A 14,435-nucleotide genomic window follows, 5' to 3' on the forward strand; every position below is an offset into this window, starting at 1 on the left:
AACTTTAAAAATCTTAACCAATTTGGTCATTTGTTTGTTTGACCATTAGTCAACCGTTAACTTGAGACCAAATTGGTAATTTGCTATAGTTAAGGGACCATTTTGGTAATTAACTTTAAGGGTGGGCAATTCGGTTCAGTTTTCTCGAACCGAACCGTACTAAACTAGTTAGATTCGGTAATATACCGAACAACCGAACGGTAATATATTATTGTATACCAAACGGTTCGGTAAAAACTCGAACCAAACTGAATTTGTTCGGTAAAAATCGAACCGAACCGAATACCGTTTGAACTTTGGATTGCTATTTTGTTATATATTAGACTTTGGATATGGACTATGTAAACACCATAACACGTAATATAGAACTTTGATAACAAACCATAAAGAAATCAAATACAACATTTACGAGAGATACCCGTGAGAATATGAGCTGAACGGTAGAGCAAGCAGTAAGGGACTTGGATTTACTTTTTATTTATTTATTTATTTATTTTATTATTATTATTATTATTATTATTATTATTATTATTTAAAAAATCAAACGGTATTCGGTTCAGTTCAATTTTTTACCGAACAATTCGGATCGGTTTTTTATCGAACCGTTCGGTATACAAGAATCCAATACCGTTGTTTGGTATATTACCGAACCAAATTAGTTCGGTTCGGTTTGGTACGGTTCAGTTCGAGAAAACTAAACCGAATTACCCACTCCTAAAGTTAATTACCAAAATGGTCTCTTAACTATAGCGAAATTATCAATTTGGTCCCAAGTTAACAGTTGACTAACGGTCAAACAAACGGAGGACCAAATTGGTTAAGATTTTTAAAGTTGAGGGACTTAATTGGTTAAAAAAATAGTCAAGGACCAAATTAGTAATTTCACTATAGTCAAGGGACCATTTCGGTAATTAACTCGTGAAAAAAACTATCACTACAAAATATCAACATGAAGTTGCAAGATCAAGATTACATAGTACAACTAAGATCATACCCTAGTCATATATACACAACTTCCTACACAATAATCTCATTGCATGATGTTGTCATCTATGCTACCATCAGTAACTCAATTGCAAATGACACACTACCAACAAAAAAATGAAAAATAGTGAAGATGAAAATAATAACAATGTTACCTAAAAGAGAATTAATTAAGAAGACTTAGAAAAATTCAAACAAAAAGTAGTATTTATTTAGATTATCATTTTTAGACTATCAATTTTACAAAGTTACGAATATTTATTTTAGTGACAACCATAATGAATCTCCCACATTATCTTGCATTCATATACTTCAAATTACCTATTTAAATAAACATATTTGACATTTAATTATCTATGTATCAACTTCATGAAGTTATTATGCATGATCTCTTCCTTAAGTCTCCCCCAACTACGACAACCCATTGGATGAAAACAGCAAAAGTTTGCATTGTGATGGGATGACACACAACTGGAATTAAAAAATAAAAATAAAAATAAAATTAAAAAAACGTCACTTATAACTCTTCATTTGTTATATGTGATGTAATTTCACTACATACTAAAAGGTTTTATGTATAAACCATAATAAGAACACCCAATTTGACAATTTTTTACTTGTTTCCGTCAATGTCTGATCCTTAATATTACGTTATGCTTGATTTCTTCTAAGTCTCCCCCAACTATATACATAAAACCAAGAAAAGGTATACATTGTGATGGGACGGCACACAAATAAAAACATTATATAAAAAAATCTCATTTTGATTTCTCAATTATTTCAAATATTATTAATTTGATAATTTGATCATCCGGGTAACGAGCTATATATTTTAATATATTTGGCACGCTATTAGTGAAATAATAACAATTCAGAAAATTTACCAAACACTTTCAAGCATAACAGTTAACTTAACGCCTCTTCAATTTTTAACTCCTAATAACTTATAATTTTTCAGTTTTCAACTAACTTTTCAACTAAATTTGTCAAACATAGTCATTCAAAAATTAGAGAAATGATTAATTGTATTATATCAAAGCAAGTAAACAGTCATTATCAAAAAATATTTTTATATATTTGGCACGCATTAGGAAAATAATAATAATCCAGAAAATTTATTTCTTAACACCGACTTAAAAAGACTTTTAACATAAATATAACTAATCCATGTATATCATTATCATGGACAAAAATTTTAATAAAATGAAGCAAATATCTCAATGTATAAAAAGATTAAGGAGCCAAACTGCAATACTCTAATGGATGAGAAATTAAGAAGCTAAGTCTTATTCAAAGACGAGTTCAGAACTCATTAACATAACAAATGACAAACAGACGCAAAAGTCGTTCTTCAAACCTTGTAGTTACATTAACTAGGTGTAAAGTTTGTCCCTATTTTATATTGCAGATGACAAACAGTGTTGAAGTGTAATGCCGCAACATAAAGTTTCATGTGGATTATGTTGGAAATTTATATAGTAATGGAGATTAATGTTTCAGAGGAATTACTATGAAAGTTTAAATAATATTTGGAGTTGTGGAGTTGTAAATATTATTTTAGTTTGGTAGAAAGTTAATTAAAATACTGGGAGAAATATATATAGCTAATATGCTTGAAAGTATATAGCTATATGCTTGTGATATATAGCTAATATGCTTGAGAGTTATAGCTAATATGCTTGAAGTATTAATGCATGTTTGGATATCTTCATGCGTAAGGTTTTGGGGCATTTTGAAGCTATATGCTTCAATACTACACTTAACGTGCTTGGAATATGCTCTTCTATTTATGCATATTTTGAAGCTATATGCTTCAAAGTTACACTTAACATCCTTGGTATATATTTTTCATCTATAAATATATTGGAGAAACATCTGAAAGGGATATGCAATTTTTACAGGCAATTTACATGCAATTTTTACAGGCATTTTACAAGCAATTATTTTGCAGGAAACCAAGATACTTCACAGGCTTACATCTCTACAGGAAATTCTCAAACAAAGCAACTTGAGAATTTCATTCATGTTCTTGTATCCCATAAGATTAAATCTTGAACCTTGTTGCTTTTATAGAGGGAGATTTAAAGCTTATAGGAAAGTGATTACACGCCTGAAGATATCAAATAATGATCCAGTTTTTGTTCCCTGTTGTATTCTGTATTATTGTTGTATCTCAAATGTATTACAGATTACAAGCCATTTTTCCAACAATCTATAAGCTTTAAATTTTCTAAATCTGTGATCATGGTCTTGTCTTGAATGTTTTGAAGACAAGATGCCAGGCGTGAACAGTTTCCAATCACGGAAATATTTCGGAATGAGAATTTTGAATTTGGTGGTACGGATGACAGAAATCACTTTCTATTGTACAAGAAGGTTTTTCATGCGATTTTTGCATGTTATTCATGGCATGCTGTGTACATGTTGTACATGTGGATTAAATTCATGTTATGCAAGTTTTGTTTTCATCTTCACTTAAAGTCATGGGGCATCAAGTGATGCCATGATGATTAGTGAGATGTGTAAAATGATTTTATTTAAATAAATCACTTTGTTAGCCATGATTAATTGGCATGAGAAGATGTGTACTTCCCTAGAGTGGGTGTGTGGTTTCAGCGTATCAAAGGCCGAAAGTGATGATTATCAAGGCAAGATATTATTTACAGGATGAGATCGGTACAGTACCTTTTATTCTTTGTCTCGGCCTTGGCAGGTACGTAAGTTTTATTTTACTTACTGGTTAAGTTCTAGATTAATTATGTCTAGAAGATATGCATGTGATTCTTTTGAATTTTGCATAGCCTGTTAAATACAAGGATATGTTTATAAATATTTTTATACTGAGACTCTGTCTCGGTTGCATGCATAGTATACAAGATACATGTATAATATGTTGGATCTTGGTGTGCTGTAAATTGCCAAATTTAGTGTAGTTTGGTGTTGTAAATATTTCTGGTATCATTTGCATGGATACAGAGTTGCATAATGATAAGATGGAATTATTTTTATTTTTTCATGCATGAAATATTGGTATTTTAGCACACGGATGTTTTTATCCTTATGAAAGTTTTTGAAATATTATGTTAGAATTAATTTCACTTTTGGTCCCACGACTTTTGAGTTCTTATCACTTTTGGTGCACAACTTTAAATTTTTTCAATTTTAGTGCCTAACTTTGTTATTTTTATCAGTTTAGGTCTTTCTAGCCAAATTGACGGTAAAATATTTCCAAATTTTATATTTTAGGGGCAAAATCGTCATCCCATGAAAAGATCTTCAATATTTAAACAAAAGAAAAATCATATTAAGAGAAAAAGAAGAGTTTGCCAATGGTCAAAACTATAAATCCCATAGATCTGTCTGGTTTCTGCCCATCTTCCCCATTATTCTCATCATCAAACACCTATAGATATGATTTTACGGTGATTTTGTTTAGATATTGAAGATGTTTCCTTGGGATGACGATTTTACCCCTAACAATATAAAATCCAACAACATTTCACTGTCAATTTGGCCGAAAGGACCAAAATTGATAAAAATAACAAAGTTAGGCACCAAAATTAAAAAATTTTAAAGTTGTGCACCAAAAGTGATAGAACATCAAAAGTCGTGGGACCAAAAGTGAAATTAATTCTATTATGTTATTAATATTTCTGATAAAGTCATAAATGCCTTTGAAATACTCTGTTATATTTCTTATGAAGGGATGCATAAAGTTTTATGCATGGGATATGCATAATGAAATTCATAATATTTATGAATGCCTTTAACACAAAGTTTCTCATATTGAGAATGTGTTAAAATTCTGAAAGCCAAAAAGTTTACTAGTTTATCTAGTATGGCTGGCAGTTAGCAGTGAAAAGAAAGTTCAAATTTAAATCATGGATTATGATTTAAGTTGGTATGATTCTTCAGTTTAGAAGAAACATGAAAAGTTAAAAGCTTAAAATCAAATGGTTTATTCTCCAAAGTTGATGTTCTCTGAATGGAGGAGGTTTATTCTCCAAAGTTGATGATGTCTCAAATGGAGGAGGTTAAATTTTTATTTTAAGAAGTCCTAACTGCTAATAAGTTCAACATGATGATTGAAATTCTTGGTTGAAGAATTTGCAGGTTATAAATATTTATTGATTAGGAACCTATTAAGTGGGTTCTGGTTATAATCAATTAAATATTTTATTTCACCAGTTCATTAATAGGATATTAAAATTCTATCTATCATCATGTTCAGTTGGCTAAGTGGATGAGATTAAAAGAAATTTTGATATACTTGAGTAAAACCATTAATTATGGTTTAGTATATTTAATAGAAATTTTCATCATGAAAAGATATTCTAATGCCAGTTGAATGTGTAATCATGAAACTTGTTCCTCATTTAGTAGATGGATATTTCTTCTTGGAGGAGGTGTTGTTTTATGGGTTTCTAAAAGCAAATTAAAGTTGCTTTTTCAACTACGGCATATGAATTTCTTGCGTTGGCTTTGACATGCAAAAAGTTGATTGGCTAAAGGAATTTGATTATTTAGATTCCGGTTTGGCCAAAACCGATGTCACCAGTTTAGTACATTATGACAATGCTACTACAATGGCCATATCATATAAACAAGTGTTTATAATGGCAAGTGAAGGCACATGAGCTTGAGATTTAGCTATGTGGAAAATCCTAGATTATAGTGTTGTAGCACTGGACTTGGTACAGTCCCGGTTTTAACGGATCCATTTGCAAGAGTCCTTGCAAGGGACATGGTTCATCGGAAGGGATACGGAAAGCCTAATTAAAATTGCAAGTGAAGGAAAGCTCAACTCACATCTAAGTTATTACGTTAGATCTTGAGTTCAATGTAGATGAATACTTCATTTTGTGATTTGCAAGCATCAAAAGTTTAATTAAAATTGTATCCAAAGAAAATGTGATACTTGGTTCTGCATTGTTGTAGGGATGGGTTTTTACTCTTAACTGATCTTTTGAAAGAATGCAAGATGCAGTGCATGAGATAAAAGATTAGCCTCTATGAGCATGAAGTGTGGCCGCTTCAAACAAGTTTGGGCTTTACTTGGTATGTGCTCATTAATGGATACGGACACATGGCCATAATAGTGTCAAGTTACAGTAAGTTGTAATGATTGTAAAACTTGTGTGTGTTATATCTACGTTTTTGTTAGGAAAATCCCACTTCCTGTGACAATGAAAATCACAGACCCAACACTGTGCACAAATACGAGAGGATACAAAACAACCAAAAATAAATATGAATACAAGGGACACAAGATTTACGTGGAAAACCCCAAATCGGGGAAAAAACCACGGGACCACCACCAACCAAATAATCCACTATAATAAATCTTGGGTACAAAGTTTCAGGCTACCACACGAGCTAAACATCCACAAATCATCAAATACAATAACTCTAGGCCAAAGACTTCTACTATATTCCACGGTCTAAACAGAATACCAACTCGTACTTAAAATATTCAACCACCACAAGTAAGATGAAAAGAATACAAATAGTACGAGAATACCCAAAAGGTGCCTGGAACAAATAAGCTGACCTCCAAAATATTTGATGAATAAAGTACCCAAGAATATGGCAAATCCACAGCAACGAACTCCTCTTCTCGCTGCCGACGGAGAACAAACCAAAAAAAAATTCCCTTTCTTTTTGCTTCACCTATTCTGCCGAAAACAAAAGAGAGTAAAACAAAAGAAACCTTTTTTTCTTTTTTTTTGCTCTCAGTGCCGCAACCTCCTACCAAGAACATATATAAAATATATATATGTTGAAGATTGAAGAATGAATAAAAGGAAATTTGTTTCCTTATTACTGCTGCCGCCTCATCAATCATAATCCCTAATTCATTCAATATTCCTAATTAAATTAAATATTATTATATTACATAAATATAATAATAATAATTAGGGCTCATGAGAAGAGGTCCAACAAAAATATACTGAATACAAAAGGCTTGGTCCAAACTGGACTATTTACCACATAGGAGGGAAGCCCAACCCAACAGTTTCTTCAAAGAGACTGCGTGATTCAAGGTTCGTCCATCACTGCAATCCGAATTAATGTAACGCATATAATACTATGTGAAAGTTCAATCTCTAAGACACTTTCATTTATGCATGAGTTTTGGATTTATCTTGGTAAAATATTAGTCTTTACTATATAAATGGAGGAGGAATTGTTAGATATAATATGTGGCTCAAATTGTGTGGCTCAAAATCATGAAGACCACTCACCATGAAACTAGCATCCATGTTTCACATCTTCACCTAATTTCTTGGGTCTTCTTACAATCACCACATTTGTCTCTAGTTTGAAATGTATAAATAGGCTAGAATTCCTTTGTAATCAGGCATCAATTTTAATTCATTCAATTCTTTATCTTCTCTCACGTAGAGTATATATTTAATATATATATTTTCTTTGTATTCTCTATTTAGAGATTAATATATATATATTTTATAATCTCCTAAATTAGCAATTACCTTATTCTGTCATTTATATTATTTTTCCTATTATTTAACTTCTATAATTCTCAATTTTCGATTCTTCGCTTCCGCATTATTCCGCTATATTCCTAACAGGAATGTTGGAAATTTATATAGTAATGGAGATTAATGTTTCAGAGGAACTACCATGAAAGCTTAAATAATATTTGGAGTTGTGGAGTTGTAAATATTATTTTAGTTTGGTAGAAAGTTAATTAAAATACTGGGAGAAATGTATATAGCTAATATGCTTGAGAGTATATAGCTATATGCTTGTGATATATAGCTAATATGCTTGAGAGTTATAGCTAATATGCTTGAGAGTATTAATGCATGTTTGGATATGTTCATGCGTAAGGTTTTGGGGCATTTTGAAGCTATATGCTTCAATACTACACTTAACGTGCTTGGAATATGCACTTAACGTGCTTGGAATATGCTCTTCTATTTATGCATTTTGAAGTTATATGCTTCAAAGTTACACTTAACATGCTTGGTATATGTAGCTGTATGCTTGAGATTATTGAACTACATATATGGATATTATTTATATTTATTCTTTGCATGTTTTCATGCGTAAGGAATATATAAATATATATATATATATATATATATATATATATGTATATAATTTTGCATACAGTTACTGACTCAAAATAATTTTATTATTTCTCCAGTGACATATATATCAATCAGGATATATCTTATCTTATGGAAGTTGAGTTTTAAATCACAGCAACTTTCATGTAATTTCTCCAAACAGATATATTTTTCATCTATAAATATATTGGAGAAACATCTGAAAGGGATATGCAATTTTTACAGGCAATTTACATGCAATTTTTACAGGCATTTTACAAGCAATTATTTTGTAGGAAACCAAGATACTTCATAGGCTTACATCTCTACAGGAAATTCTCAAACAAAGCAACTTGAGAATTTCATTCATCTTCTTGTATCCCATAAGATTAAATCTTGAACCTTGTTGCTTTTATAGAGGGAGATTTAAAGCTTATAGGAAAGTGATTACACGCCTGAAGATATCAAATGATCCAGTTTTTGTTCCCTGTTGTATTCTGTATTATTGTTGTATCTCAAATGTATTACAGATTACAAGCCCTTTTTCCAACAGATTATGGACAATAGTCCAATGTAAATCATGCTTGGTTAAATTCAGTTTTTAAATCGATGCAAATTAAGAGTTCATTAGATTTACCAATACTATGTGGTCTAATGGTACCCGGGTTGAACTTCCATTTGGAAGTTTGTGAATTCTAGCTTCAGTGGAGGCGTTATTGGCTCTTTGTGTTTCAGTAGGTTGAGAAAGTATATGAACAGATACTACATTGTAATAGAGTCAGTAGCATAAAAAAAAGAAAAGAAAAAAAAAAGAGTTCATTAGAGAGTTCATTAGATTCATATCGGTCAAGTGCAAACATACAATATACATGATGACAAAAAAACGTCTATATAGAAATTATAAACACATTTTTAATGAAATTATGTTCAATTTTATAAAAATTTTAATGTTAATAAGATGGTTTTTAGAGATGGTAATTTTTTTGAGTTAATTCCATTTTTATCATAGATTTATAGGTGACAATCCACTTTTAATCGTTTTTTTCTAAACCATCATTTTTGGTCTTAGTATTATTGTGACCTTACCGTTTTTTGTCATTCGTCAATAAAATCGTTGAAATATCGTTAAATACAATGACATTTTGATTTTTTTATACAATGTGGGTTGACCTGCTATATTTTTATATTTATTTTTTTAAAAAAATTACTACGTATAATTTAAGACCTAAATGCCTTTACATTTTACGAAATATAAAAAATTTTGTTGATGGAGGACCAAAAATGATTATGTCACAATAATACTAGAATCATATGGGGATTTTTTTTTTTTTAAAAAAGACTAAATGTTAATTGACACCTATAAATCTAGGAGAAAAATAGAATCAACTTTATTTTTTTTTTTTTTGTTTATTTAAACACTATGAAATCATCATATTATTATTAAAAAAAAAAAAAAAAAAAAAATCAGATAGTAAAAATTGTTGGGCCTGGACCCCCTTTGAGCCCAATTGACGGGTACGCCCATAGATGATAAATAAAACGTCAATATATGAATTATAAACACATTTCTAATGAAATTATAAATGTTAATAGTTCGATTCTTGACTTTGGGAATGGAGCAGTCTTAAATCTCCAGGCCAGTTGTCCCACTTAAAAAATGTCTATAATTTAGTGAGGGGATTAGTCACTAACTATAGAACCCTTGGGTATATTCAAAAAACAAAAGAAGAAGAAATTATGTTAAATTTTATAAAAATTTTAATGTTAAGGTGGTTGTTAGAGATGGTAATTTTTCTTTTGTTTATTTAAACACTATGGAATCATATATATATATATATATATATATATATATATATATATATATATACTTTTTTTGAAAGGAAGGAATCATCATATTATTCACGGGCTAAATTGTGAACATTTTAATAATAATATTTAAACACTTGTGTGCAAAAGTGTGATTGAAGAGATCAAGGTTCGAACTTCGACCACAGCAATATGGAGATTACGTCCAAAGCGAGTTGATCTCTTAAGTCATAGTGATTTTACATCCTTCCAAATACTCAGTTGGACCGAGAACTTGTGATTTACATCCTCACAAATGCTCTGTTGGGTTGATAGTTAGGGATTCAACCTTTCGGGACGATAGTTATACCATAGATCCGGGTCCACCTTGCCCGCGTCCAAAATACATAATTTACATATTTAATATTTACAATTTATATACTGAATGTCCACAATTTACATATATAATGTTCACAAGTTAGATACTAAATGTTTATAATTTACGTTTTATAAAATTACGAACATTCAGTATGTAAATTGTGAATATTCAGTATGTAAGTTGTGTATTTTAGACAAGAGTACCCAGATCCACATAATAATTTGCCTGAAGAATAAATAAAATAAAATTAAATAAAATTAAAAACAAAAAAAAAAAAAAAAAAAAAAAAAACAAAAAGGAAAAATTGTTGGGCCTGGACCCCTCTTTGAGCCCAATTATAGTTATAAAACCTTGCTGACAAATGAATTCAGCCATTAGCGCACCAGAAAAGCTCTCACCTTTCCGCAAACAAATCACGACCGAGTCAGAAGAAGAGATCTTCCGAGTAAGAGAGACGATGGCTATGAACAACGGGTTGAGATCGTGCGCCTCCAAGCTCATAACGGCAGCCGATTCATTTCTCCCCAAGACTCGTCAGTATCATTATGTTCTATTTTTTATTTATTTTTTTTAAAATCATTCCGGAATCCAGTGAATTACTTCTCAGATTTCGTTGATTGCTTAATTATTAGATTTTAAATCAAGATTATCGATAGTTGTTGAGTGTTGGATTGTTGGGTAGTGATTTTGGTTATGTCTTTAGATTCGTCATCTGATTAATGAATGTGCCATACTGCCAATTTCAGTTATATGTGTAAAGTCCTATTTAAGAATATTAGAAGTTAGAAGAAATTTGTATCTTTACATTTTATGTGCATATTATGTGCCTGTATGAACACATTCAAAAATTTTCTAGGGTGATATACAAAGTTTGAGGAAGATTTGTAGGATGTATTAAGATTTAAGGTGTGATGTGAATTACTGCCAAAATGGGAATAATGAGGTGAATGGATAAACAACATTAAATGGAAGCTATTGGTTGTGTGTTTGGGTTGAATTACTGTTATTGAATTACTATAGGGTGTTGTAGAAATTCCCCAAAACTAGGTGCTATTTGTGTGTTTTGACTTTTAATTCACCAACGTCAGTTATATGTGTAAAATGCTATTTAAGAAGAATATTAGAAGTTAGGAAAAAAATTATATCTTTATGTATTATGTGCATATTATGTGTCTATATGAACATATTCAAACATCTTCTACTGAAATATACAAAGTTTGAGGAAGATTTCTAGGATACATTATGGTGTGATGTGATTACTGCCAAAATGGGAGTAATGAGGTGAATGGATAAACATCAAATGAAGGTATTGGTTCCGTGTTTGGGTCGAATTAGTAGTTTTTGCATGTTGCTGTTATCGAATTACTATAGGGTGTTGTAGAAATTCCCCAAAATTAGGAGGCATTTGTGTGTTTTGACTTTTAATTCACCTAGGTGCAAATGTGCAATTAGTCTAGTGTTTTCTTGGGTAATTTTATTGGGTTCTATGTGCTTGATGTGAATGTTTTTTGTCTTGCAAAAGTTGTCCGATTCCATAAAGTTGTTTTGTCTTGTTGAGTTTTGATGCGTGTTACAAACTTTTTGGGCTTATTGTATAGGAGAAGCTTCAATTGTGACTCATTGATTCATTAAGTTGAAAGCTTTGAGTTGTGATCCTTTCACCTTTGTGGTGCAAAGGCTTATAGTATGGTATTAATTTTTATACTAGACTATTTGTCTATTTATAATTGTTTCGAAATTAACTGTTTTCACATTGCATGGTACAATAAAGCTGTTGCAGCAAAAAATTTGAGATTTTGTTTTTATCAATTTGTGGGTTTTACTTCTTCTCCCTTCCATTTCCTTCTATAATAGTTTCATGCTTTATAAAAATAAATTTTACCCCAATATTCTATATGTCAACCAGTTCACAGTTTTAAAAACTAGATGTTTTTTTTTGGAAAACTGCCCACCAATTATAATGCAAATTTTGTTTTTATATAGGATCAATTCATAATCTTTGATAAGTGCACTACCATCACCAATCCCTTAAATGCACATGCTACATGCTTATCCTTTACATGGATATGCAAAAATATAGTGATTCTTTGTGCAACTTTATAGTATATATTATATGAGCAAGCACTCAACTAATACTTGACTGATGTTAAGGCCATTTAATTTTTTGAAAATCCTTTTTGCCATATAATGAAGATATTCACACCAGTGTTGCAAAAATCCCGCATAGGTACCGATTAAGTGGCACCTAGGCGCTGGCCGGCCGTCCGCTTAGCGTATCACCATAATCGGTGGTCTAGGCGGCTGACCGGCTAGGTGGCCGACTAGGCCTCCTAAGCACCAATTAGGCTGCCTAGGCACCGACTAGGTCACCTAGTCGGCTGATTAGCTATTGTTCCCTTCTTTTTTAAATGAGTTATTTCACTCAAAATGACATCGTTTTGAGTGAAATAACCATAAATTGTTCAAACTCTAGATGTTTTTTTGGTTAATATTTAATATTTTAGTATTAACTATTAAAGTATTAAATAGTTTATAATTATCAAGTCTTAAAAAATTAAAAAAATATCAATTTTTTAAAAAATAAAAAATACTAGGCCCCCCCTAAGCGCCCGAGGAGCGCCTAGCGATTTTTTCAACCATGATTCACACAACCGTGGTCCTGCTATTACCATACTTGCATCAATGCAGAGAAAATGGCATTACATTCTTGCACAGCCGTGTCCTTGTCTAACACCCAATGTCTAGTTTGTTTGTTTGTTTTTTAAAATATGCTTCCTATAACTGTTCTATATGATTGGTGAATCAGTGGATTCCAATCAAGGCTATTGTGTGTTAGACTTGGTTATACTGTTATTCATTGCTTATCCACATTTATACAACCTATGCCATTTGCTCTATTTTCTATTTTCCAACTGTGAACAGAGGAACCCACTAAAAGCTTGTTTTTTATCACATCTTATCTGTGTTAATACAAGTTATGGTGCTTTGTGGACATTGTGCCTTTGCAAATCTGAACTTACAGAAACTACAAATTTTGATTTTTTTTTGCAGTGAACAGAGGAATCCACTCAACAGGTGTGAAAAGAATGGGAGGTCATGGCCACGATGAGCCATTCTACATTCACGCAAAGCACATGTACAACTTGGATAGGATGAAAAACCAGAAGCTGAAGATGAGTCTTGGCGTATTTACTGCATTCAGCATTGGTGTTGGAGTCCCCGTTTGGGCCGTCATGTTCCAGCAAAAGAAGACCGCTTCTGCATAGACCATCTCGTGTTCATCCGTGTTTGAAATAACAGAGATTCACTATTTGGCTTGCCTCGCAGACCATGCTCATAAACCCATTGTCTTAATTACTTAAAAGTTAAAACCCATCTGGTATTTGCTTAGCTAGCAAAACACCTTTTTGCTCTCCTGGTTTCAAATTGGAAACAGTTTTGTTCTGCAGCTTAATAAATTCTTTTCTTTCTTTTTGGAGTCCATGAATGGCTTCTGGATGCTACAGATGAAGAGGAGAATAGAAACCCTAATGATGATATTTGGATTGCAGACTAGGAAAGGCAATTGAAAGATAAAAAGTCATTTTGTATTACTCATTGGATTCTTGTCATAGTGTCTTTATCTTTCCTAAATGGGAACATTCTTTTCCATGCTCCCAGATGCCTCTTTAATCATGCCTGCAATTTCTCATTTCTTTTTTCTTTGTTTTTGTTCACTTATCATATCTACAACTACATATTTCAACCACAAACACACCCACCAAAGAAAAAAAAAAAAAGGCAAAAGATGGACACACCCACATCCCCCCCCCCCCCTTCCCCACCCACCTACACACTTGCACCGGCATTTGGCCATGTTTGCTCAGCCATTGAGTTATCGTAATTTACATCTTCTCAAATGCTTTCTCGGCTCGGGGTGTGGAGGGTCATTGGGATTAGGGATTCAACCTTTTAGTAGAAGATAAAAACATATCGGCCCTGTTTGGTAAAATGGCTGTTAGCTGATAGCTGTTAGTTGTTAGCTGATTGTGTTAATTAGAAGGTATAAATAGTTGATAACATTAGCTGATTGTGTTAATTAGAAGGTATAAATAGTTGATAACATTAGCTGATTGTAGAAAAGTGTTTGGTAAATTAGCTGTTAGCTGATAGCTGAAAAAGCTAATTGAAAAACTTGCTTGGAGTAGCATTTTTAATTTTAGCCTTTTGGA

At 31.7% G+C, this 14,435-nt stretch overlaps 1 protein-coding gene across 1 annotated transcript; it reads left to right on the plus strand.

Moving 5' to 3' along the window:
• The first annotated feature begins 10,603 nt into the window (after positions 1 to 10,603).
• Positions 10,604 to 13,879, plus strand: LOC109193267. Its single transcript, XM_019344114.1, has 2 exons — positions 10,604 to 10,757; positions 13,276 to 13,879. The coding sequence occupies exons 1-2, from the start codon at positions 10,682 to 10,684 to the stop codon at positions 13,488 to 13,490; spliced, it is 291 nt and encodes a 96-aa protein (XP_019199659.1). The 5' UTR covers positions 10,604 to 10,681; the 3' UTR covers positions 13,491 to 13,879.
• The last annotated feature ends 556 nt before the right edge of the window (positions 13,880 to 14,435 follow it).

The sequence above is a fragment of the Ipomoea nil genome, unplaced genomic scaffold, assembly GCF_001879475.1.
Source record: "Ipomoea nil cultivar Tokyo-kokei standard unplaced genomic scaffold, Asagao_1.1 scaffold1848, whole genome shotgun sequence".
Taxonomy (NCBI): domain Eukaryota; kingdom Viridiplantae; phylum Streptophyta; class Magnoliopsida; order Solanales; family Convolvulaceae; genus Ipomoea; species Ipomoea nil.